Source organism: Trichoderma breve, chromosome 2 (assembly GCF_028502605.1).
Source record: "Trichoderma breve strain T069 chromosome 2, whole genome shotgun sequence".
In the NCBI taxonomy this organism is placed as follows: Eukaryota; Fungi; Ascomycota; class Sordariomycetes; order Hypocreales; family Hypocreaceae; genus Trichoderma; species Trichoderma breve.
The window spans coordinates 974,453-999,111 of NC_079233.1; the positions used below are offsets into that span (position 1 = coordinate 974,453).

General features: G+C 47.3%; 8 protein-coding genes across 8 annotated transcripts; 3 read left to right on the forward strand and 5 right to left on the reverse strand.

The window, feature by feature from the left end:
* Positions 1-332: 332 nt before the first annotated feature.
* Positions 333-1,986, reverse strand: T069G_02555 (flavin-binding monooxygenase-like domain-containing protein; the record flags this gene model as incomplete). The annotated part of the gene is made up of 3 exons (XM_056169765.1): positions 333-1,099; positions 1,154-1,449; positions 1,502-1,986. 3 exons carry the CDS (start codon positions 1,984-1,986, stop codon positions 333-335), a joined length of 1,548 nt encoding a protein of 515 aa, XP_056030657.1.
* Positions 1,987-4,872: 2,886 nt separating this feature from the next.
* Positions 4,873-5,862, forward strand: T069G_02556 (NADH:flavin oxidoreductase / NADH oxidase family domain-containing protein; the record flags this gene model as incomplete). The annotated part of the gene is made up of 1 exon (XM_056169766.1): positions 4,873-5,862. One exon carries the CDS (start codon positions 4,873-4,875, stop codon positions 5,860-5,862), a length of 990 nt encoding a protein of 329 aa, XP_056030658.1.
* Positions 5,863-6,687: 825 nt separating this feature from the next.
* On the reverse strand, positions 6,688-7,536 carry T069G_02557 (uncharacterized protein; the record flags this gene model as incomplete). The annotated part of the gene is made up of 4 exons (XM_056169767.1): positions 6,688-6,801; positions 6,860-6,935; positions 7,049-7,109; positions 7,197-7,536. The coding sequence occupies 4 exons, from the start codon at positions 7,534-7,536 to the stop codon at positions 6,688-6,690; spliced, it is 591 nt and encodes a 196-aa protein (XP_056030659.1).
* A 616-nt stretch (positions 7,537-8,152) lies between these two features.
* Positions 8,153-10,157, reverse strand: T069G_02558 (uncharacterized protein; the record flags this gene model as incomplete). Its single annotated transcript, XM_056169768.1, has 8 exons — positions 8,153-8,343; positions 8,399-8,590; positions 8,647-8,766; positions 8,827-8,953; positions 9,015-9,225; positions 9,344-9,412; positions 9,468-9,809; positions 10,039-10,157. 8 exons carry the CDS (start codon positions 10,155-10,157, stop codon positions 8,153-8,155), a joined length of 1,371 nt encoding a protein of 456 aa, XP_056030660.1.
* Positions 10,158-12,653: 2,496 nt separating this feature from the next.
* On the reverse strand, positions 12,654-13,460 carry T069G_02559 (carbonic anhydrase domain-containing protein; the record flags this gene model as incomplete). Its single annotated transcript, XM_056169769.1, has 6 exons — positions 12,654-12,780; positions 12,833-12,941; positions 13,009-13,122; positions 13,177-13,233; positions 13,290-13,366; positions 13,420-13,460. The coding sequence occupies 6 exons, from the start codon at positions 13,458-13,460 to the stop codon at positions 12,654-12,656; spliced, it is 525 nt and encodes a 174-aa protein (XP_056030661.1).
* Positions 13,461-14,468: 1,008 nt separating this feature from the next.
* T069G_02560 (nmrA-like family domain-containing protein) lies at positions 14,469-15,344 on the forward strand (the record flags this gene model as incomplete). Its single annotated transcript, XM_056169770.1, has 1 exon — positions 14,469-15,344. The coding sequence occupies one exon, from the start codon at positions 14,469-14,471 to the stop codon at positions 15,342-15,344; it is 876 nt and encodes a 291-aa protein (XP_056030662.1).
* A 2,866-nt stretch (positions 15,345-18,210) lies between these two features.
* On the forward strand, positions 18,211-21,713 carry T069G_02561 (piwi domain-containing protein; the record flags this gene model as incomplete). Its single annotated transcript, XM_056169771.1, has 5 exons — positions 18,211-18,599; positions 18,653-18,953; positions 19,041-19,686; positions 19,738-19,935; positions 20,065-21,713. 5 exons carry the CDS (start codon positions 18,211-18,213, stop codon positions 21,711-21,713), a joined length of 3,183 nt encoding a protein of 1,060 aa, XP_056030663.1.
* Positions 21,714-22,277: 564 nt separating this feature from the next.
* Positions 22,278-23,762, reverse strand: T069G_02562 (alpha/beta hydrolase family domain-containing protein; the record flags this gene model as incomplete). The annotated part of the gene is made up of 3 exons (XM_056169772.1): positions 22,278-23,236; positions 23,354-23,492; positions 23,550-23,762. The coding sequence occupies 3 exons, from the start codon at positions 23,760-23,762 to the stop codon at positions 22,278-22,280; spliced, it is 1,311 nt and encodes a 436-aa protein (XP_056030664.1).
* Positions 23,763-24,659: the final 897 nt, after the last annotated feature.

A 24,659-nucleotide genomic window follows, 5' to 3' on the forward strand; every position in this document is an offset into this window, starting at 1 on the left:
ATTTTATCACTGTGAGTAAAAACAGTGATGAGCTGTCATATGGATTTTGTGCTACTGGGGCGTTTTCATTGTGAATATGAAGGAGGTGTACCTCGGCCTTTGGCGGGGAGATGGATGATTGGTATCACACACAGTATACAAGTACTGAACATTAGCCAGTAATACGCGCCTTATATAAGATGGATATTGTACACGGCAATGAAGACGACAGAAATCTGGTAAAGTGATGATAAGCAGAGTGATGGACAGTTAAGTAAAAATGGAAGATAGGGATACTATTGGCTCTATAAAGTTTCTACAAACCCCTGACAAAGCCATCTCGACAACCGAATCTAATACGAAAATGTGAATCCACGATACCCATCATCCACCACGTCCTGAAGAGCCTTTCTGTAGTGAACCAGGCCTCCAACCCAGAAAAGAATGTTCGGCTTCCTTCCTGCGATATTGGCGCCGAAAATATACGATTTCTCCTTTCTAAAGAGATTCTTTGTTCCAAGCACGCGACACGCTTCCACGTAGTCATCCTCAGCTTGCTGGGTAGCCTCAATGAGGACTATCTTATCTGACGCCTCCTCTTTTCTCTTGGCCTCGGCCTTTGATATCAATCCCGTGATAAAGTCGACCTGGGTCTCGATTGTCGGTGGGAAGTTGTTGAATGGCGACAGAGGTCCTACGACCAAGAACATGTTGGGGAATCCTGCTTCGGTCACGCCCAAATAAGAAGTCGTCTTTTCAGCCCAGTGCTCCTTGAGAGATTGCTGGCGACCATTGATAGTGAGTGTGGTGTAATTTCCATCGGCAACCTCGAAGCCAGTCGCAAAAACGATGACGTCCAGCTCGTACAGCTTCTCATTAGTGAGAATACCCTTCTCAGTGATTTCCGTAATGGGTGTCTCTCTCAGGTCAACAATATCCACATGCTTCTTGTTGAACGTCTCATAGTAGGCGGGCGCAGTAATAGGCCGTCTAGCATAATATCCATCAGGAGACAGCTTTCGAGCCTTGACAGGATCCTCCACGATCTGAGAAATCTTCTTTCGAATAAATTTGCAAGCTTCTTCATTAGCCTCTTCGCTAATCACAATGTCGGAGAAAGCTGAAAACATGAATCGAAATCCGTTTCCTTGCTGCCAAAGCGATTCGAAGACACGTTCGCGCTCTTCCGCGCTGACGCTCATGGCCGGTATCGTGCTCTCTGGCACATTGTGGGCAGCGTAGCTGTTACGAACACCGTCCCAAATCTCGTCGTAATTCTTGTTGACGTTGTCTCTGAATTCAGCTGAGACGGGCCCATCTCCGTTGGGAACGATGTATTGGGGCGAGCGTTGGAAGGATATGAGCTCCTTCACTTCATCGGCAAGGGCAATCGTAACTTGGACTCCTGTTGAGCCACTTCCGATGACACCGACTCGTTTACCTTTAAAGTCATAATCTTTTGGCCAATTTCTGCAAGCTTTTGTAAGACCTTTGTTTCAGCTGATTAGTAGAAAAGACGTACCCTGTGTGATATTTTTCGCCTGCAAATTTCTCGATTCCAGGAATGACCGGATAGTTCACCTTGGACCAAGTTCCCAAGGCAGTGAGCAAGTATCTGGTCTGGATGGTCTCGCCAGTGGACAATTGAGCAGTCCACAAAGATGAAGAGCTGTCGAACGATGCGGACTCTAATTCAGTGTTGAACTGCATGTACTTTCGCAAATCATGACGCTTGACCACATGCTTTAGATAATCCCAAATCTCCTTCTGAGATACATAGTGATTTGGCCATGGATATGTCAATAGATCCTCTTTATCCCAGCTGTATCTGTATACTTCACTGAGAGAATCACTGTTGGCGCCGGGATAACGGTTCCAATACCATGTGCCTCCAACATCGGAAGCCTTGTCGATTAACTTGACTGAGAGTCCAAGCTCCCGGAGCTTATAGAGCTGGTAGATTCCGGCGAATCCAGCTCCAACCACAAGGGCGTCGATTGATGGCATGGTCGATTGAGAGTGATTAGATAGATGTTGTTGAGTACTAGATATTGTATGATCCATTTGAGAAGATTGGTGGAATTGATTCCGCTTTATAGCAGAAACATATCCTTCGTAGGCATCGCTTAAGATAGCATTACCAACGTAGAATTTGTCAGCGGGTCTGTTTGACATCTATTTCATCCACGGAGACCTTTCCTGGATTGCTAATGGGCAAGGAATTAGGTACATCTCCCGAAATATTATGTACACATTTAGCCAAGGCATGCAGAGCTATTTATCTAAGTATTTGTAATAGACCTTAGGCGAGAAGCTTTCTCACATCATCGCATTCGTGGAACTTAGTGGTTGCGGAGACACTCGCATAAAATCGTTTGTTGTTAATCAAATTACTGGATCTATTCCTTTCGGTGTTAGCACAAGTGATCGGGGATCAAGTCTGACCCAGTCTTTCCGGATAGATTCTCAACGCCCCATGCAGATGATTACTCGTGGTCACTGCGCCATTCAAACTATTGGCGTAGAAATAGGGAGCTTGTCAAGAAATAAGATTCGACCTGATACGTGTATATGTTAAATATGAGCTACGAGCCACTACGCAATGAGGATATAGAAATATCGTGGCACTATGGCACCCTGTCATATGTTATGGTAATATTGCGAATTGCTAAAGCTAAATATTGTCGCTCCGAGGATTGTGTTAGTGGGAGTCTACTGGGAACAACGTTATGATTGTGCAATTTATGTCCGTTTCTTGGCAATGTGACAAAGCTCTTTTCAGAGCCATTATGATTCAGGAGGAGCCTCAGTTGCGTAGCTCCCTGCTTCTCTTGCTTGACCAGGAAAGGTAGCATTGAGGCGTTTTCTGATTCTTTCTTGACAATCACGCCACAAATATTTGTAACAACTTATTATCCACTTTAAGCCTCAAGTTGATTGCAAAGCATAGAGTTAAATGTGACGTACTGATATCGTTCAGTAATTCTTAAAGATATTGGTGGAAGCGGCATACACAAGTATACATGTAGTCTAACCTGTTGTAGAGATATCTCGACCACGGGCACCACCTCTTTAGGTACTGCCTTTGATATCCGTTTATTACTAACTTAATCTAGCAAAGCGTTCTAGAAATCTTATCTGAATTTGGTAAAGTACATCAGCTTATATACTAAATTACATGTACCTATTTTGATATATATCTTGCATCTTACTGTACTCTGCGACACCAGATAATTATTATCATCACTTAAACAGGAGCTTCAGAACATGACGTTAATATATATCGTTTCAGCACGCACATGTAACTTTAAGAAGCACCCAACGCTCTCGGGCAGCTTCGAGCAGCCCAGCTTCACCGCTCTTCGGCGGGTTTCAATTCTTTTAGGCAGCTAGGTTCGCATAGCCGGTTTAGTGCGCTATACTCCGTAAGCCGCCCGCTTACACAGGGGGCTTTCAGCATAAACAGCATAAAAGTAATAGAATTGATAAAATTTTTAAGAGTACTTTAAAATATAATTTTTTATCTATGAAATTATAGAGCTTTAGGTACTTATATAACGCTTTGCTGAATGTAGTTAGTAAAACACTGGCTTTATCGCGGGTATAAAGAGGTGCCCCTCGAGCACATTTCTTCCCTAACTGGGAAAATCCTGTACATTTCAATGACCGGCTAACCGCTAGATAAGTAGCAGATGTAAAGAACACACCGATACTTCAAACAACAGATGCAGTCATGTATGTAAAGAGGGTGGCGTTGGAAGACGCCCAAGCAGAGAGATAGTGCTTGGAATGTACAAGAACTCGCCATCACTCAGGATTCAATATACCAACAGGCATTCGCAGTTAGGTATCCTGAATGACTAAAATCTTGCTCAAATAAGCTCCTGCAATCACTTGATCGTAAACTCTTGTCAGCGCTGCTAAGAGGGCCTACCCGGTTAATTTACTTCTAAGCCAAAGCTTTGAAAGCAACATTGTTTTTGAACAGTTAGTGGGAAAGAAAACGAAAGGCGCGCTTCAAAGCATGGTATTGTTTCATCAAAGGGACAATTTCACAATTTGAAGTGAAACGTATGAGCCTGATGACGGTTACCTGTCTAAATCATAGAGATCTCTTTGATGAAAAATATGTAGCCAGACTACATAAAGTAGCGAGGATATCCAGTTGCCGCTGTGACCATACCGTCAGAAATCGTCAAAAATTGCTCACTGTCTATACTGAACATATCCGGAGGCGACCATCTACATAGAGACTAGATGCCAAATCTTAGAAGAAATGAAAACTTCCCAAAGAATAAAAAATGCCGTGACTACTCAGCATCTTATGTCGCTATAAAACGTAAACTTTCCTTCAGATTGCATCAAACACATATACTTAACCCGTGTCTAAGTTGGTGAAATGAAAAAGAGAAAAGCGAAGAAAAAACATATGCCGCCCAAGGTTCTGGCAGAAAGAATTGCACTATGCATATCCTGGTCCGCTCTTGGTCCGCAGTTCAGCTTACGTCTAGTTACCTACACACATGTAGAAAATTCCACACCCTCTTCACCATGGTACAGTGCTAACTTAGATATCATTGCAATTACCTACTCGTTCAAGCATGATATTTCTCAGGTGTCATTATTATTTATTGGCTCTTCAGCTATGCAGCTAAGATGCCCTTCTGTTAATATTTATACTGACGGCAACAATGAACTGGGTTTATTTTAATGTGACTATCTTCCCCTCTCCACCCACCTCGAAATATCTACTTCAGTATCTTGCTGAAACAAATGGATGAATCCCGCCTTTTAATCCCTTTGAACATTGGCAACATCGAAATTAAAAATCGAATTGGAATGGCAGGGGTCAGTCGGTTTCGGGCTGATGATCAGCATGTACCGACAGATCTCATGAAAGAATATTACTGCCAGAGAGCCTCTGTGCCAGGAACCCTCCTGATTACCGAACCTAATCTCATATCAAAGAGAACTGTTGGTTTGCGTAATGCACCAGGACTTTTTACACGCGAACAGACAGCTGCTTGGAAAACGATTGTCGAAGAAGTCCACATGAGAGCAAGTTATATCTTTGCTCAACTATGCGTACTGAAACACGAAATACTGGGAAAGGAGGCGACCATCATCAGAGGCCCTAGTACCATCTCTTTGGACACAGATCTCCCTACGACAAAGGCTATGACTATTGAAGAAATCAAGGATACTGTACAAGATTTCGTACGGGCTGCGAAGAATGCAGCCGAAGCAGGCTTTGACGGCGTGGAGCTTCTTGGTGCAACTGGCGATCTCATCGACGCTTTTACTCAGGAAGATACTAATCAGCGTGACGACGAGTACGGTGGTAGCGTTGAGAATCGGTCTCGATTTCTTCATGAGGTTATGAAAGCTGTGGCCCATGCAATTGGGATCAAGCGTCTTGGACTTTGCCTGAGCTCAAGGAGCACTTCCCAGGACGTCAGACTAAAGGAAAGAGCTGCTCTCCAATTTACAGACGTTATAAAAAGAGCAGATGATTTGAAGATTGCTTACATTCACTTGACTGAGCCACATATCGCAGAGTGGAATGGCATTCGAGATAATGAATGGTTGGATTTTGCGTGCACCGCTTTCAGAGGACCGATTCTTGTACAAGGTGGTTATAACCCAAAACTAGCCAGAAAACTTGTTGATGAACGCCATCCAGACAAAAATATTGGGGTAATGTTTGGGAGGTATTTCACGTCAAACCCGGATCTTGTTTTCAGGATACAGCATGATCTGGAGTTCACTCCTTATAGCCAACAGGACTTACTCGCCACCAAATCATTCAAAGGATATACCGATTACGCATTCAGTAGGGAGTATCTTGGAAGTCTAAACATGTTGACTCAGTTGCTCTGTTGAAGAAGCTATGGCTGGAGAAAGCTGGTGGTAACTACTTGATGCCCTCTGAATATTACTATGATTTGGCTATTTGAGATATCTCCCACCTTCAAATGCTACATTTCAACTGTTTTCTGCAATAGCAAGACTCTCCGTCTCTCTAGTATGATATCTACTTCCAATGGTATGACTAGCAGCTGAAATTAAGCTCTTCATTAAAAACGGAACTTATGTTTACTGACATGCGTGCCTAGGACTTGCAGCCACTACTGTTTTCTACTCTTTCCGAAATAGGCAATTTTATCATCCATGGTATATTCCAAGACCGGAAAGATGTGTTTGTTAGCTCGCGGAGATGCGGGGCTCCCGCGTGGTTCCGAGATGCGCGTATTCTGCTCGTGTAAGCAGTTCTTCCAATGGCGCTGCCGGGCGAGATAGGGGAGAAATACGAAGGTTGAACGAATGGGTTTTGAGTTGAAGGCATTGAACTCGGGCAATACTTGCAGGTAAATAGCTCATGAAGAAACCCGAAGATACATAGCACGACTACGGCATATGCCTTCTTTGCAGCGGTCCGCGGGCAAACTACCCCAAACATCCGTTTTTACGATGTCCTCCAAGGTAGAGCGCATAAACTAAGCTCAATAACCTATTACCCAAGATCTATGGTTCCACTGAGACGGAAGTGACGGGTATGTTGTATGGTAAAATTGCATCCATTAATAAGAACAGCAGAAAGAAGGCAAGAAATTGCGAGTTTGCGCTAGAACTTTGTACCATTATATACGTCATTAATACATGTCCATTGGAAATCTGAGGACTCTATCTATTCTGCCCATATAACCATTAATTTTGACCAAAAGCCTGCTGATCAGCCTGCATGCCTTTGAACACCCAATCGGCATGACGTTGCTGGTACTTTGCAGCGCCCTCCGGGTCATCACTCTTGATGCCCAATACCTTGGGGATGTGGAATCCTCTAGTGATAGCAGGTCTTGCGCTCAGCATTGCTTCCCACTTTTGCAGATTTGGGAACAGATCCAAGGGAACGTCCACATAGGGGCCAAAGATCACCCAAGACAAGGCCGCGATGTCTGCAATTGAAATGTGGTCTCCGACTAAAAATCCAGACTTGGATTTCGAAAGTTGAACGTCAAGGACATTGTAAAGCCGCTTTGTTTCAGTGACATATCGGTCAATTCCATACTGAATTTTGGTAGGCGCATAGCGGAGGAAATGGGATGCCTGGCCTTGCATGGGTCCAATGCCTAAATAACGACAACAATTCGTCGATTGGTCAGATGCTACGATTACGCAAGAGGGAGAAGAGAGAACAAAAGTTCTAGTGGACTTACCTCCATGCTGGAAAAATAGCCAGTTGTTGCATTCATAGTACTCTCTGCTGCCCTTGGGAAACGAGAGCTTGTGTTCGGGATCATAGCGATCAGTCAGGTATTGCAAGATACTTCCACCTTCAAACACTCTGATTGACTGGCCGTCGTCAAATGTGTCGACAATGGCAGGAATGCGACCATTGGGATTGATCTCAAGATACCATGGCTCTTTTTGGCGAAGAGTGCTGATGTCGAGGTGCTCTAGCTCATAAGGAAGCCCAAGCTCTTCCAATGCTGTGGTGATCTTAATTCCATTAGGAGTTGAGTCTGTGTATAACTTGATATGTGGTTGAGGTGCCATTTTGGAAGACTTGTGGCAATCTAATTTGTTGGTGTGGTGAAATAAACGCTTTTGTATTTGACTGCTGCTGTGAAACTTGTTGGAAATATTGTCGCGGATGCCAGGATGAGGGCCTAATAGTATATAAATACTTCTCAGACGAGTTGAATAGGATCCAAATGCGCCAGCAAACAGCTGCTTAGAAATACGTGCAGCACGGTGCATTGTATGCTACAGTCATTACTCACGGTAAAAGAACTCATTCGTTTCTAATTGCATGATATATAATGCGAGAAGCTTGGTAGGTTCCATCATTCAACGTGTGATGATCTCATAATCGAGACAGCTAATGCCCTTTTAGGCAATTCCTGGAACATGGCCTATTCCGGATAAGAGCACTTAAATCGTTACAAATCCGCGCACAAGAGACTTTAAAGGAAGAAAGCAACTGAGAAGCTGAATAATAACGTTTGACTGATTAGTTAACACAATAGTGCTTATCTGAAAGTATCATTTATTGCTATTTGCATAGAGTATATGGGTTCTAAACGACGTTCATTTGCTATCTTTGCCCGTCAGTTGACAACCCCGACTACTTCCACAGATCATACTAAATCTAGGCCCACGAACTACGACCTCAAATACAGACCTTTCCGACTGAATTCGCTTCCAGCTGAGATGGTATCTTCCGAGTAAATGACTTTGTCCCATACACGTGCATGATTCTCAGTATCAATGAATCATTGTATTTGGATGTGAAGATGCTTAACCCATGAGGGCGCCCAATAGGAAGCAGATAGCCTAGTGGCATAGTGCCCATAGGATAACCTACGCTGAAGATGAGCATAGAGACTTTGGGTGTCATGTCCCCATATGTTCATACCTGAAAAGGACGCGAGCTTATGGATATCACTATCAGTCGGTGCTATGATAGCGTCGATGCAATACTCCTTCAGTACGCGGTCTATACCCTCGGGACCAGCGGCTTGGCGGACATCTCTGACAGCATCATCCACTACAGAGGCAGGAATATCGTACTTTAATACATTAAGCAAAGAGTCTTGATTCGGGCAAACTAAATGAATTGTCAGATTTTGAACTACTTCAAACATATAGATGGGACTTATTTACCGTCAGAAAACTCCAGGTCAGGGTTCTGTTTGCTGAATTCTACAATATCTTCGAGTGAGTGGACCTTACTCTCTGCCAAATTATCTAGATAATCGGCTACGATACGCTTCCAGCCGCCATCTATATTGAATTAGGATGAATTCCATACCACTTGCTTTCTGATTCAACAGAGAGACTTACAACGAATCACTTGGTAGCTGCTCTTGCCTTCGAAGGTGTACTCGGAAGTCTTCTTGATCTTAATCGGACAAATGATCTTCGCTCCCAGGCGATTCAACTCGTTCATTGCGTGGTTCCAATGGTCTCGCTAAAAATTATTAATATGTGATCCAAATTGGTCGAGGTCTGACAGGGATGGCCGGGCATACTCGCTGCTGCAGGTACGTTTCGTCTGGCTCAAGAATCGTTGAAGAGAACATCCAATCATTCGGTTCGACAAACCCTAGACGGAGTCCATCGAGAGAACTCGAAAAGTCTGCTATTAAGCTCTTTCCGGCCATTGGACTGCCAGGCACTGTAAGAAAGAGAATCTCAGTCAGCGCAGCAAGATCTTGTGCTGTTTTAGCCATTCCCCCAAGGCTGTCAAAGGCATTTGTCAGCTTAAAGACACCATCACCCGAAACCATATCTATTGTCGGCTTCAAGGCGAATAGTGATGCTCGACTAGCTGGGGTTCGGACAGATCCATCTTTTCTACCCCAATAGACCATGGAGTGAAACCGGCCGCAACAGAAACTGCGGAACCGCTGGAAGAGCCTCCTGGGTTCTAAATTCGGGGTTAATAAATGGTAATGAATGAATTGTAGTTGTTGTGTACTGACACTATGTCCGAGTAAAGTGTCACCAGGTATGGCCCCCCCAATGATGTTTGGAACTGCATAGCGCTTTCGTATGCTAGACACAAGTTATTGAGAACACCAGAAATCTCTTCGTGATATTCGCCAAGCACGCGTTTCCAGATTTCCAGGACCTCTTTGAGCTTCTCAATTTGGGAGTCAAAATATCCTCCACAATCATCAAGAATAGCACTAGTATTTAGCATATGGGCGTGGATGACATCGATTTCATCGGATTCAGACTCTAGCTTCAGCTTCTTGCACGCGTCGAGGCCGCCAACCAATATTTTTCGTGCCTCATCATAATTGCCTTTCTCGTAAAGGAACCTAATTATGTCAAAACACTAACTTACACAACCAAATTATAATGAAGAGAACTCACCATGCGCAATTGCTAAGCAGACTGATGTAGTCTTAAGTTGGAGAGATTTGGGGAGACGAAGACGTATCAAGATAGCGTTGGTTCAACGCGACGATATGATTAACTAAAAGATTGCCTTGTTCCCAGTGTTCGTGTAGATACTGGCCGTTGAGCTGTTTTGGAAATGCATCATACAAGAGATGGGTTACTTGATCAAAGGCAGGCTGGTTTTGGTCTCCATTTAAAAATTGTTTTACCTCTTCTTCAACGGATCGAGGTAGTTCAATCGAGGATAGGTCGGGATTGGTATCCATGATCTGTACTTCAATCCAAAATCTCGGACTTTGCGTGATCAGAATTATTATTATTTAGCAAAAGATTGGCAGTAGAGAAACGGCTCTACTTTTATAGTTGCGAGGTTGGGAGGTCAGCATCACCACCCCCTCACTTCCAAGTTCAAGTTGTTGGCACGCCGCCAACGCAACATTCCTTTCAGTCGCAAGATATCTCACTCGCCGCCTCGATTTCGTCCGTGCCCTGGCACGAACCCGGGTCCTTTTCGTCATCTCGCTGGTGAATTATGCCCACAAAATAATGTTACATTGAAAACGAAGCTACGCAATTTTCAACCCTTTGGCACAAAATGACCACACGCAGGCTACCCTCAGACCAATGACACAGAAGCTCATGTCCATCTCCCCCATCATCCGGCGTGATCATATCTCCAGCACCTCGAGCCCTACACAGTGTGGTGCTGCACCTCGTGATTTCTTGATGTCTATCGAGTACCTGTAGGTGAGAAGGCAAGCCGTGATCTGCGGCCGATTGATGCATACAAGGGGTAAGTATGGTGAGCAAAGAACTTACCCACATTCCGTCCTGAGCATGCTCAATTTTCTTCGAACCACTTCCCTGGATAGCCCTCCAGTGCTCGCCACCAGTACTCCGCACATGTACATACAGTTTCAATGCTGGGTTCTGGGGATGGTACTTACCAACTGGACGACCATGTCGCCCCGATACATGTACCTCAAGACATGCATCTCGCTTGTTGCTAGTACCTTAGTACATAGGTACTACTAGGTACTTCCTGGTCAATATATAGACCTGCAAATGGGCAGTCGATAAAATCGACCACTGCCCCTTCTTGAATCAACTCCTGCCTTTCTGTTAGCTGGTTACCGTCACTCTTTCCATGGCATGAGCATTATCAGCTTCTTTTTTGGTACGTATGTACATGCCTTTTGATGGGATGAATTTTGCTTCCCCTCTTCTCTCAGGCTGTTTTCTTTTCTCCTTTGCCGAGACGTATCGCATCATGTGCTTGAATGCATTGGAAACTCCAAAAGCTGGCTCATCACCGACATTTACAGTGTCGAGATGGGCGCTGATGTTGCCAAAATACCGCGTAAAAAGTCTCCGGGCTGCGCAAAAAAGATTGCGTAAAAATGATTGTGTAAAAAGACTGCGCGCGTAAAAAGATTGCTCCTTCTCCGAATCACCCAGTTCACTGGGTATGCACCTGCTCTCCGTTAGTCATGGCCGCTCTTTCCACGACGAGAGCCTCGCTTGACACAACTCACTAAGCGAACACGTGCTTCTCAGAGGTATAAATTCCCCTTCACCTCTTCTCCGATTCTATCTTCTTTTCTCCTTTCTCCAGACACTTGCAGTGATATCTTTCGCCGGCTCGTCACTGACGCTCAAGAGGTCGGGACGAGTGTTGACATCGCCAAGGCCCTGCGTGAGGCGACTAACACCTTGGGATGATCAGCAGGTCTGGTTAGTACCCCGGCACAATTTTTGATCCATCTTCTCGCGCCCCTGGTATTACACTACCTCCAGGTGGCGCTGCTTCCTCTCTTCCCCTTTTTTTCATTGCATTCGGCGGCTTGTCTGCTGGTGCGAAGAAGAAACACCGTTGAGACCTTTCTGTTTGCCTCCGTCTTCGTCTTCATCTTCGCTTTCGTCACGAAGACCGGCTCATCACTGACATTCAGGAGCCGAGACTTGTGTTGGCGCAACGTGTCCTGTGTGATGTGGTTAGCATGGATTGGCAGGTTTGTCGACTACATGTACGCCAGTGCAGGTGCGGAGGATGTTGGAGCGAGATTCTTGGTTTGGTCTGGATGGCGAGGGGGAAAGGATGGGAGAATGGGAGGGAAGATGGGAGGGAAGATGGGAGGGAAGATGGGGGGCATTTTATAATGGGATGGGATCCATGTAGCCGCCAGCTTATACTTTGTATTATGACTCATGGGAAGTTGGACAGATCAAGATTTTTTCTCTCTTTGCGTTTGCACTGCCATCATTGTTCATAGTATGATGAGATGGCGTTTTTCTTGCGCAGGCTTCCAAAACTATATCTTGCTAGTATGTAGGTACCTGGAACCTAGAAAGTTTGTAGGAATCCACCGAGGGGTTTTTTGTAGGTACCTAAATATATATGGGAAAGATTGTCAAGATAGATGGATGATTGTTGGACTACTTTATTGGTGCATGGAAGAAGCTCAGTTCTGTATGGCGAGCTTCAGGCATCCATCCACCGCACCTAGAGCACGACGGACTGGAGAACACGCATGTCGTTGCTTTCCAGGTTGCAATTTTGCTCCCGCTCCTTGGCACTCTTGAACTGTAATGGTCATTTTAAGTTTGTGTATAAAATTTATATATCATACGGATTCCCAACTAGCTCAAGGTTTGAGAGAATAACATCTTGTGGGCGGAGGGCACGTCATGTCGCCATATGCAGAACTGGCGTTTTTTATTGCTTCCCATTAAGTTATCATTCTACACCTGAAGAATAACTTTTAGACACGCCGGACAAGTCCAGACTTGACGTCGTAAAGATAGCCGCTCGCATTCTCCCTCAGCTCACGACGAATGATTCTCGATGCTTTCAGCAATTTGACATCGTCCCGAACACTTTTTTCCAGGCTGTGATAATTAGCTTACTGCTTTTCCCAACTGGTATTCGATTGAAACTCACTCAGTAATGAACGGAAGCACCAGCTGGGCTGCATCCTCGATGGTAACTCCGTCTTCCTTCAAAACGTGGTCGTGAATCATCTTCTCAGTCATGTGAGTAGCTCCGCAGTCTGTATTATACAAATCATCAAAAGCAGGTTAGCCTGCGCTCAATACAAACATATACGGCCTCCGTACCTGTATGATGAATCACCATTATCTCTTTGAGGCTGCCGAGGAAGCAGTCCAAGGAAATAATTTGGGCGATGAGCGGAGCAACTCTACCACCCCCGACGCGTATGATAGCAGCATCTATGGGTACGTCAGCGACAAAGTACAGAAAGTAATTCCAAAGATGAGCTGTACCGCCTGGTAAAAGACTGAAGAACTCTTCAGGGTTGCATCTTGGGTCGAGACAGGTTACTTGAGTTCAGATCAGCAACGGGGCCTTGTCTACAATTGCACCACGTGGATCTTACTTATGAGTATCGACGGTCTCTTCGAACCTTGACCCTCAGAAAAGAATTTGTATGGCCTATGGGTCGTGGCAAAGTTTCTGTGGTCAAGCGTTTAGTTGGTATGCACGACGAAAATATGGGTTTCCCATACTTGTTTCGCTGAAGAATTTCGTCAACCGGAGATTCAGCCATTGTTTAATCTTGTGAGGGATGGAATGAGTAATATATTGTTGCTTGGCTCCTAATGCTGTTGTATATACTCGGGTCTCTGAGGGATTCAGTCAAGGCTTTATATATCTCGAGCTTGTCGCTTTGAACTGCCGCTGAAAAGGAGATATCTAATCATCCCATAGACCTTCCTGCCGGGTATCACTTCGAATTCCCGAGATCTTATGCCCCCCTATTCACAAAAAACGTTTAAGGAATGTATCATCGTCTCAGAGCGCCGGCAATTAACGTGTAATATGCTTTCGACTAATACTGGCCTTCACTGCTAAGTCAACTGCTCACTTTGGATCTAACCGAAACCGGGAAATGGTGCCCTGGCGGATCGATGAGACTGTATAGCGAACAATATCCACCAGTAGATCAATCTCTGTGTATGACTCGGAGCTCAGCAGATTATTTTGTGAAATTCGAAAGAAAAGAAGAAAAAGACAGTATTGAAGTTTTATAGATTTAAAAAAAGAGAAGTGTGTGCTACTTTGATCTCAATGTACCGATCTTGGGATGACTTGTCATTATCCTCTGCGAATCGAAGAAGAGCATACTGAAATAGCAGAGATGATACCAATGTTCTGGGAGAATTAGCGTATCATTTTGTTTCTTAATGTTTCATCAGGTTGTATATTCAATGCAGCATTGTCTGTGATTGTATTGTGCCCTGTACGACTTCGGTAACTTCCGAATCGCGGATTCCGTTCCTTCAGGATCACCACACTATTTTATACTAATCACTGAATGATTCCTGTACAGTTTTTATCATCATCTCTTTATGGGTTTATGGTCCCCTGGTAGTCTACAATTCGAATACCCGACTGTAAACTTGGATAGCCTATGGGCAATGTGTTACAATGAGGATGAGGAATCTTTTCAGACGACATAGCAGTGGATATTTCTATATAACAAGAGTCTCTGAACTGTAATAAGATGAAAAACAAATACTCCATCAGTTTAGACATCAGACACATACAAAGAATTATGTCAGACAAGCCCAAGATCCTCATTGCTGGTGCCGCAGGTCGCACCGGTAGCATTGCTACCAGGATGCTTCTTGAAAGAGGCTATCCTGTCCGTGCCATGGTCCACAAAGACGATGAGCGTGCTCGCAAACTCTCAGACTTGGGCGCTGAAATCTTTGTCGGGGACTATCTCGACCTCCGCTCTGTACGACGTGCGTTTGGGGGAGTCAAGCGGGCCTACTTCGTTTACCCTATGCAACCTGGCCTTGTGGAAGCGACAGCAAACTACTCCATGGCAGCTATTGAAGCCAAGGCTGAATTCATTCTCAACATCTCGCAGCGGACGTCCCGCCCGGATGCCACCAGCGACTCGGCCATGCATCACTGGCTTGCGGAGCGAGTCTTTGACTGGGCACCTATTCCGGTGACCCATCTTCAGCCAACAGCTTTCAATGAGTGGTTGACCTTTATGCAAGGGATGATTCGGCAGGGACGTTATGCGGTTCCGTTTGGACCAAATGGTCGCTTTGCTCCGATTTCATGCGAGGATCAAGGGGCTGTCATCACCGAGATCCTTGCCGATCCTTGGTCTCATGTGGGAAAGACTTACAAACTCCTCGGACCTGTGGAGCTGACGCCGCCTGAGATCGCCGAGATTGTCAGCAAGACTCTCGGCAGAGAGATTCGCTACGAGCAAATCTCTGGAGAGGAGTGGGTTCGGGAAGTGGCGGGCCAGGACATACCGTACCTGTCTCAACATGTTCAGGGTATTGTCCCGATGCATGAGAAGGGGATGATGGATGGGACAAACGATGTTGTGAAGAAAATTACTGGACGTCGCCCAGAGACGGTGGAGGACTTTGTCAAGAGGCACCGTGAAGTCTTGGGAGGATAAGTATACTCTGAAAGACTGAATGGGCTTGATACCATTGCTTAGGTTTTGCCTACCTATCATCAAGTGGATCTATGTGGTTGTATAAGAGGCTATGCATTCATGTATGCCAAATATTAATCACAAACTAAATAGGAGTATTTACCTAGGTTTATATCGCCACATAGAAGCATGATTTACATTATATAGGAAACATGTAATATGTATTGATCTGCGTTCATGCGCAACTTACCACTGAATCTGTTGACCACAATTTTCGTCATTAACTCCAAGAAAGTACTCATTCTCCTTCAATCCCATATGTACTTAGACAATGCCATGATCCTGTAGAAATTTACCGTATTACTTGTTGCTGAAGTGAAATTGCAATGGCAATGAGAGGCCATGCAAAACTTGATCAGATACATCATCAAATGCCAACTGTCACTGTTCTTAGGCAGCTCATAATACGCAGTATACTCAACCAACTGGTAAATGTGACACTAAGAGCAAGCTTTGTCCTCTTATATATCTCACCAAAGCGTTTGTCTGCGTAAACAACAGCAGATCCAGCCGTCGATCAGACGCGAATCAGTGTTATATAAGTTAAACTTTGACCAATCGTATGCATCAAATAAGCATATCCGACGTGGTGTAGTGGCTAGCATACCGCGCTTTCACTAGAAAGTCCCGCGGCGATCCGGGTTCGACTCCCGGCGCCGGAATTGAATTTCATTTTTTGCCAATACAGCGACTGTTTCACTTATTTCCATTTTTCCCTTGTGATTTTCTTTTTATTGCTGTTCACAGTGTCAGGTGAAGCTGTCTGGGGTGATGGAGCATATCCAAGGGCTGCGCCGGCTGATTAGCACCTTCTCTAACAAGAAGTCCTTTTATGGCCTGTGGTTACCAAGGTGTAGAAGACGCCTACGAACATTGCATGAGGTTATTGGAAACATGGAGCCATGGTCGCGCAGATGCTCTTTATGCGATACAGAGCCGTGGAAGCCAAGGATGAAGAAGGCCCTATTCTTGAATACCACTGATGTGCGCAGTGTGACAACGCCCGCCGTAAATAAGCGGACGAATGAATGACAGCACGGAGGGATGCTCCGAATACACAGATCAACACAAGGGTGCCGTATCTGTGAGTATTGCATAAGAGAACCAACGCCTACCGGCTAAGGTATGCGGTAGGTCTACTCCATAGGTACAGAGTACATGCTCCGACATTACCACAAGTTGGGCGTCAATATGTACATTGAGAGGTAAGAGAAATGGTCCGGAGTGGCAAAGGTGAATGCCTACATCTGCATACATGTAATGTAATGTATCCTGCATGCAACACTACAAACAATATGCAACGCTGTGATGAAGACAACAAGGCCGTTCCGTAACCACAATCTCTAGCAGACACCAGACTCAATGGGCTCAATGGCTACCAGCCAAATGAAGAGAACAGCACATCACAATCATTATTCTCGACAACTACAAGCTGATGGGCCACGTGCTGGGACAGAGGTCTGAGGCCCGCCTTGATGACGATGCCGCATCCATCAGGCTCTCGATAGCTAGAGTACCACAACATCAACATTGCTTCCATGGCCTGACGCGCCGTGAGGTGGCGTGAAGCGCGGGTGCAACCGACGGCTGCATGTCAATTCTCAGAATGCAGGCCCCCTACTCCTGGCCTGGCTAGGTGTCGAGAAATGTGAGGTTGAACCTCTCAATCGGCGATGAAGGAGCGGGTGCAGATGTTGCAGAATGCCGCAGATGGTGCCCAGCCAGGCAGAAAAAGAGGCGCCCTGTCACTTCTCTTGCCTAGAGCGAATCAGCCTCGACCTGCGCGGGCGGACAGTGGGAATAATGGACGGTGACTCTTTGGGAGGCCGACAATGGCAACGAGGCCCATGTCGGAGGCCAGCGGCTTGCGCAAGGGTGGGAGGGAAAAGATTTTGTTTGGCTGCTGCTGTCCGTCCGATGTTGGGAGTGGGTGTGCATCAATGAAGATGGGCATCTCAGCTGCAGATATATATGGTGTGTTGATGGCTGCATGGACACGCGGGATCTCTCAAATCTTTACATCAACGCATTACATATTCGTTCTCAGGCGTTTTTTGCCATTCAACAGCTACTATACGAGGCTGGATATCTACCAAAGGGACCTGTCTGCCTCTTCATCTCCATTCAGACCCATCTACCTACAAACAAACACGCATTGCCCAACTGCAGCGTGTAGGTGCATAGCCAGATCTCGACAAAGCAGCGTGCAGATTTCAGTGCAAGGCAATACGCAAAATTCACGGCCGACGAGCAAACGACACAACCAACAAGGAGCTGCAGGCATGCGATATCTTGCATGAGAAGCTCTCAGACCTCTGGCTGACACGGCACCTGTGTTTTCACCCCGCAGAACCCCGATAAGGGCCCTCTTAAAAGACCCTGTGGGGAGCTCTCGGACTGGCGTCATTCCTCGCCTCCCAAAGTCAAACCTCAACCCTCCCAACCATCGAGTCTCTTTCCAGACTCACGGGAAAAGAGCTGCTGCGCAGCTTCAGGCAGCTTCTGGTAGCTGCAACTCATCACGTCTTGCTGCATTGGCCGTTTGCTGTTCTTGATTGATTGGTCAAGCACGCCCCTCTTGCGCTTGACATTTCCAGAGCGATCCATTTATCTGCTTTTCTGTCCTTTGTTTATGCTCACATACCGTCTTTTACTCAGCCATCAATTGCTTTCACTCTTTACCAGACTATCTATACCCTCGCTTTCTACTTCAATATTTTGATACTTTTATTCTCATTACAGCGCTTTTGCTTTCTCCCTGATATATATCACTTACACACATCTTTGATATACATCTTGCTTCCTTCAAGTTGCGCAGAGCTTTCTCATGGCTGACAGAGGCAACCGCGGCAACCGCGGCGGCGACCGGGGCCGGGGTAGCGATCGAGGACGGGGTGGCGGCCGAGGTGGTGATAGGGGCCGGGGCGGCGATCGGGGTCGAGGCGGCGGTGACCGAGGCGGTGGCGGCGACCGGGGTGGTGGCCGAGGAAGAGGAGGCTTTGATCGCGGCGACTACGGCGGAGGCCGCGGGAGAGGCGGTTACGATCGTGGAGATTACGGCGGAGGTCGTGGCAGAGGAGGCTACGATCGTGGAGGAGGAGAACGCGGCGGTTATCGTGGTAGCTTCAGCGGCTTCCGGGGAGATGGTTCGCGAGGCGGCGGTCGAGGTCGGGGCCGGGGGCGTGATGTCTCTCCTGGTATTTCCAGGGCCTTTGGGTAAGTCTTTATCTTTCACATCATTGTCAACATTTGCCTAACTCATCCTGTAGCTACGGCGATGCGATTCCAACTCCCAATGCTGAAGTCGCCCAACTTGAAACCCAGATTGTCTCACTGCAATCCGCCTCGCTTGCATCCATCACCTCTCAGATGGCTGGCATGAGTGTTAAAGGCAAAAAGAGAGGAGGCGGCAATGTTGGCCCCAAACCCCCGCCTCCAATGAACGACCGGCTCCCTGCCAGGCCAGCGTTCGGCTCACAAGGCAGGCCCGTCGTTCTTTGGGCAAATTACTTCAAGGTCAATGTCACCCGTGATTCTTTCTTCAAGTATACCATTGAGGTCAAGAAGAAGGTCACCAAGTCGGCAGCTCCGAAAAAGGGATCCAAGCGTGGTGGCAAAGCCTCCTCAAGGCCAGCTCCCGACACAGGGGGGACACAGGAAACTGAACAGGAGGTCAGGGGCAGGGAACTTTTTCTCGTTATCAGAGAGACCCTTGCAAAGCTTTTGGAGCAAGACAAGTCTTTTGTCGCTGCCTCAGAGTTCAAGAGCCAGATCATCACGCTCAAAAAAGTCAACCTCCCTGAAAACCCCATGATCATCCAGATTCCCAAAGATGAGGGAGATGATGAGGTCTTGGAAACCTATCGTGTCCATTTTCACGGCCCCAGTGAGATTAATGTGGGCAGCATGAAGAAGTATCTGACGTCCTCGGCTGACGAGCCGGTTACCAATGAAGACGTCGCCTTCCCACGCTTCCCCGAAGCCGTCGATGCTCTCAACACCATTTTGGGTCACGGGCCAAGGAGCGATTTCGACAAAACCGGTACCATTGGGTCACACCGTTTCTTCCCCTTTGGCAACGACAAGGTTATCGAAAAGCTCACCCATAACTGGCATGCCCTGTCCGCCGCCCGCGGCTATTTTCAATCTACACGTCTGGGAACAGGCCGCATCCTGCTAAACGTCAACGTGACACACGGTGTCTTTAGGCTGTCAGGCTCATTGACGGACATACTCGACAACCTAGGCTTGAGGGCTGCTCCAAAGACCGACTACCAAGCCATGAAGAAACTCAGGGCCTTTGGTAAATTCCTGCCCAAATCGCGTGCTTGGAGAACCATGATTCTCGCCACAGGCAAAAAAATTCGTCGATCCAAGGCCATACAGGGGTTGGCCACTGCTGGGGATGTATTCCGTAAAGGGCGTGGTATTGCCAATCCACCAAAGTTTGACCGTGATTGGGAGTATGCGGGACCAAAAAATGTCCAGTTTTGGCAGAACACGGATGGAGGAGGAGGCCGATATATCACAGTCTTCGACTATTTCAAACAGAGTAAGCAACCCCCCCTCCCTCCTTTTTTTTTTTTTTTTTTTTTTTTTTGATATTTTTCTTTTCGACGTTCGTTCGTTTTCGAGAGATTGGGTCTAACATGAGTCGAAGGCTTTGACATTACACTGAAAGATTATCCGTTGATCGACATGGGCACTGACCAAAATCCCTTCACTTACATTCCGGCCGAGATGGTGGAGATCCAGCCTGGACAGGCGATCAAAGCCACTCTCACCATGGAGGAGACAACAGCAATGCTTGAATTTGCATGCCGCTCGCCATATTCCAATGCTCTGTCGATTAGCGCGGCCAGCCGTCAGGCTCTCAATCTTGACGACAACGAACTAGACAAATTCGGCCTCTCTGTCGACAAGAGGTTGCTTACCGTACAGGGAAGAATTCTCAATGCGCCGATGGTGAGCTATATTGCCAATGGTAAGAGGGCTGACGTAGCTCCATCCAAGGGCCAATGGAACATGAGATCAGTTAAGGTCGTCAAGCCAGGCAAGAGGTTTGAGCGCTGGACTTGGGTCAATCTCATGGCAGATCATCAGCGTAGGAGGGCCGTCGATAAATCGGTGGTGTTAAGTTACGGAGAATGGTTGGTTAGTATGGGCATCAACATCAACAAAACCCCCATGGATCCATTCCGGGAGGTGGCCGATCCCTCGAATCTTGAGAATGTCTTTGACTGGCTGAAAAAGAATGATGTCCAGCTCTTCGTCATCATCCTTCCCGAAAAGGACTCCACCGGCTTATATAGCAGGATCAAGACGCTGGGCGACTGTACGTATGGAATTCATACGAGTTGCGTAGTAGCCCAGCAGTTTGCAAAGGCAAATCCAGCCTATTTTGCCAACGTCGGGCTCAAGATCAACCTGAAGGCCGGCGGCACCAACCACAAGCTACGAGACGATTTTGGCATTCTAAGTGATGGCAAGGCCATGATTGTTGGCTACGATGTTACTCACCCAACCAACATGAGCCAGAGGAAAAGCAGCGATACTCCCAGTCTGGCGGGCTTCGTATCCAGCATCGACAGAGATCTCGCCCAATGGCCTGCGATAGCGTGGGAGCAACCTCCAAGGCAAGAGATGCTCAGCGACAAACTACTAGATGCATTTATGATACGGCTGGATACCTGGAGCAAGCACAATGGAAACAAATATCCAGAAAACATCGTCATCTACCGAGACGGCGTCTCCGAGAGTCAATTTTCCCAGGTGCTCGACAATGAACTGCCGATCATCAGAGAGGCCTGCCGCAAGAAGTATCCCGCCACCCAGGCCCAGCCAAAACTCACAATTTTGGTCGCGGTGAAGCGGCACCAGACTCGCTTTTACCCTACCTCAGCAGATGATATGTCCAAATCTGGCAACACTATCAATGGAACGGTTGTGGATCGGGGCGTGACCCAGGCAAGGTACTGGGACTTCTTCATGACAGCCCACGAAGCCCTTCAAGGCACCGCTCGGCCAGCCCACTATACCGTTCTTCTCGACGAAATCTTCCGCGCGAAGTTCGGGGCTAAGGCCACCGACGAGCTGGAGCGTCTAACGCACGAGCTGTGCTATCTCTTTGGCCGCGCCACCAAGGCTGTCAGCATCTGTCCGCCAGCGTATTATGCGGACATTGTCTGCGAACGGGCTCGCCAACACCGCCCTGAGCATTACGGAGCTGGTGATGATACGGAGAGTGTGTCAACGATATCCGGGGCCGGAGGTGGCACGGCAGGGAGACAGGTGCATGCCAATCTCAGGGATAGTATGTATTATATTTGAGCGATTATGATTGATGGGAACAGCAAATTTAGGATAAGCTGAGATTGTCTTTGAGAAGCTTATACGGCATAGCTTAGTATTTTAGATATTCAGCGGCTTTTTAAAAGAAATTGAATGCAAGCGTGTTTTTGAAAGCGGGACCTAGAATAGCAGCAGATGTCTTATGTTATGTGACGGCCAATTAGATATTGAAGCATATTGATTGCAAATATGGCAGGCATGTTTGTATTTCGTTTCCCTGTAGTAGAGTAGTTTTCACGCGTGAAGAAAGGCGAGCATATTGTTCACATGTGATGACGCTTTATAGATTTATATCGAACATATCATAATTTCTAATTCATTGATGGTCATTATGTATGAATCGGATTGCCGGCCCATTATCATCACACTAGATACAGAGTCCTGACTGCTCATGGACATGTACTCTCAATACTAGATTTGGGCTATTTGCTGCATCGAGTTTGTACAATGCAAAAAGAGAAGAAAAAGAAAAGCCTCTATCTAAACGAAAATATGCCGCCAAACTAACAAAAGAAAGAAGCCCAGAAAAAGACATTGTCTACTCTACAAGTTCGCTTTCGTCTTGTCACTCTTACGATTCGCCACAAGGCGCTTCATAAACTCATCATCCAACGTCGATTTCTCTTCCAATGGCTTCTTCGCCCATTCCTCATACTCTTTCTCTTCCTCCCACCACTTGTCCATCTCTGTCTTGGCCCACTCGGCTGCAGCCTTTGCGCAGAACACGGGCTCTTCTAGAGGCACGAGGTGGCCGCTCTTGGGGTGCGTGACCTCTTTTACGCGGCCGGCTTTGGCGCCTCCGCTGCCTCCGACGCCGGTGCCTGTCTTTTCGAGCTTTTCGCGGATTAGATGGGGGAGGGAGACGTCGCTTGTGGCGCCGAAGATGTATAGGACTGGGGGGCGGAGATGGGGGAGGCGGGCTGCGGTGTTGTTGCCCTCGGAGCGGTAGAAGGGGAAGACGGGGGGAGTGTCTGGATCGAAGTCATGATCGGGGGCGCGGGAAGGGTGAGTGATGAGTTTGCTGACGGGGTCGATGGCCGGCCAAAGGGGACGAATAAAAGTAAAGACCTCCTGGTGCTTGGTTGTAGTAAGGCGGACGGGGGTCTGGGATTCGTCCTGCTGAGAAGTAGACGAAGCCTCGACATCGCGCAGGCCGTACCGGATGAAGAGATCGAGCACACGAGGATCCCATGCCTGATAGAACGGTTTCGAGCGGAACGCGGCGGCGGCGGCGGCACGAGAAGGCCAGACCTCGCGGCGGGTGGCGCTGAGGGAGGCCGGCCCGCGGTATGTCTCGGGCGAGCTGGGAAGCTTCTTGGGGGCGGTGAAGCGGGCGATGACGGGGTCGAGCATGACGATGCCGGTGAAGAGGCGCGGGTGCATGAGGGCGACGTTTGTGAGGGCGTTTGCGCCAAAGGAGTGGCCCATGGCGATGATGGGCCGGGGCATGCGGAAGGTGTTGATGACGTGGAGGATGTCGCGGGCGTAGTCGAGCCAGTTGGCTGTGTTTACATGTTAGTATATTTACATATTTATTACGTGTATATTGTAGGATGGAAGATATGAGATGGGGGGTAGAGTGAGGTGAGATGAAGGATGAGAGATGAGAAGAGACGTACGGTCATTGCCCAGGTTGGCCGCATTGAGGATGCCACTTTGGCCTTGGTGAGCGGCATCAGTGATCCAGATGGCACGCAACCGAAGACCCTGCTTTTCCAATTCTTTCAAGAATTCCTCGTAGAGAGGCTCATAGAGTTCCTGGTTTTTGTTTAGCGCTCTGCATCATGATATCTTGAGGGTGAGAGTGGGACAGACCTTTGGAAAGCCATTTGCATGAGAGCCCACGATGGTGATGTCGCCTTTGCGCGGAGGGCCGCCGTTCCGGGGAGTGTATTGCTTTACGCTGAGCAGAAACGGTTCGTCTTGCGAGACTGCGGTTGCGCGAGGGTATTCCCGTATGTGCGATGCCTGGACGGTGTGCTCGCGGATGTCGAAGACGGAGGATGAGGGTGAGGAGGAAGAAGCCATGGTGGTGTCGCCCTATCTATGTATACGTGTGTATATACAGGATATGAATTCTAGTTATAACAAGGCACAAGGCAGAGGGGAATCTCGATGGCGGCTGTGCTATTTGAATTGATAAAGAGGAAGACTGAGTGAGAGGCCGTTTGTATCGCGTCGGGATTCCACGATAGTTGGTCTATATGTGAGTTGCCGGCTCAGCAAGACTCTTTAAGTTGATCGCTGAATCTTAGCAACCTGGCTTCGTGAATAGGACAGTCCTGGATAGTCTCAGCTCCATTCTTTCAGAAGCAAACGGCAGGCCGCATGCAAGATGCTCCTTATGGGCTCTGCTCGGCATGGCTGGGTTTTCTGGGGTTCGGGTGGAGATTGAGCCTCGGCAAAGACGATTGGAGATGCTGGTACCTGAATCGGGGGCCAGACAAACACGCTGGCAGATGTTCTGAGGCCGATTCGATTATAGTGGCGTTATGGCGACGGCTGATACCGTTTAGGTGCTGACTAGTGCAAATCTCAGCTTCATTGTCAGTATGGAGAAGCGCGCTTAGGGGCCTTAGGTAATGGAATAACGGGGTTTGAGAGGACACGTGAAGTGGAGAGAGTTTTGAAGCTTTTTGACACTTTCACGTTCAACTTCTAGAAACCCAACTACGAAATACCACGTATCAATGTCTAATGAATAGCATGTTTATTGCACCAACATCTTACAGAGTCACAAGCAACCAATACTCACGTGTGCGGGTTACATGGACTCGTACATGGCCACGTACTAAATCCGGGGCATGACAGGGGTCTTTTGTGGAGGCGGTTGGTTGGTTCCAACAGCATCGCAGTAAGAGAGAGATAGCCTCAAACTGGGACACACAAACACGAATACAAAGGAAACAGTGCAACGTCAATCCT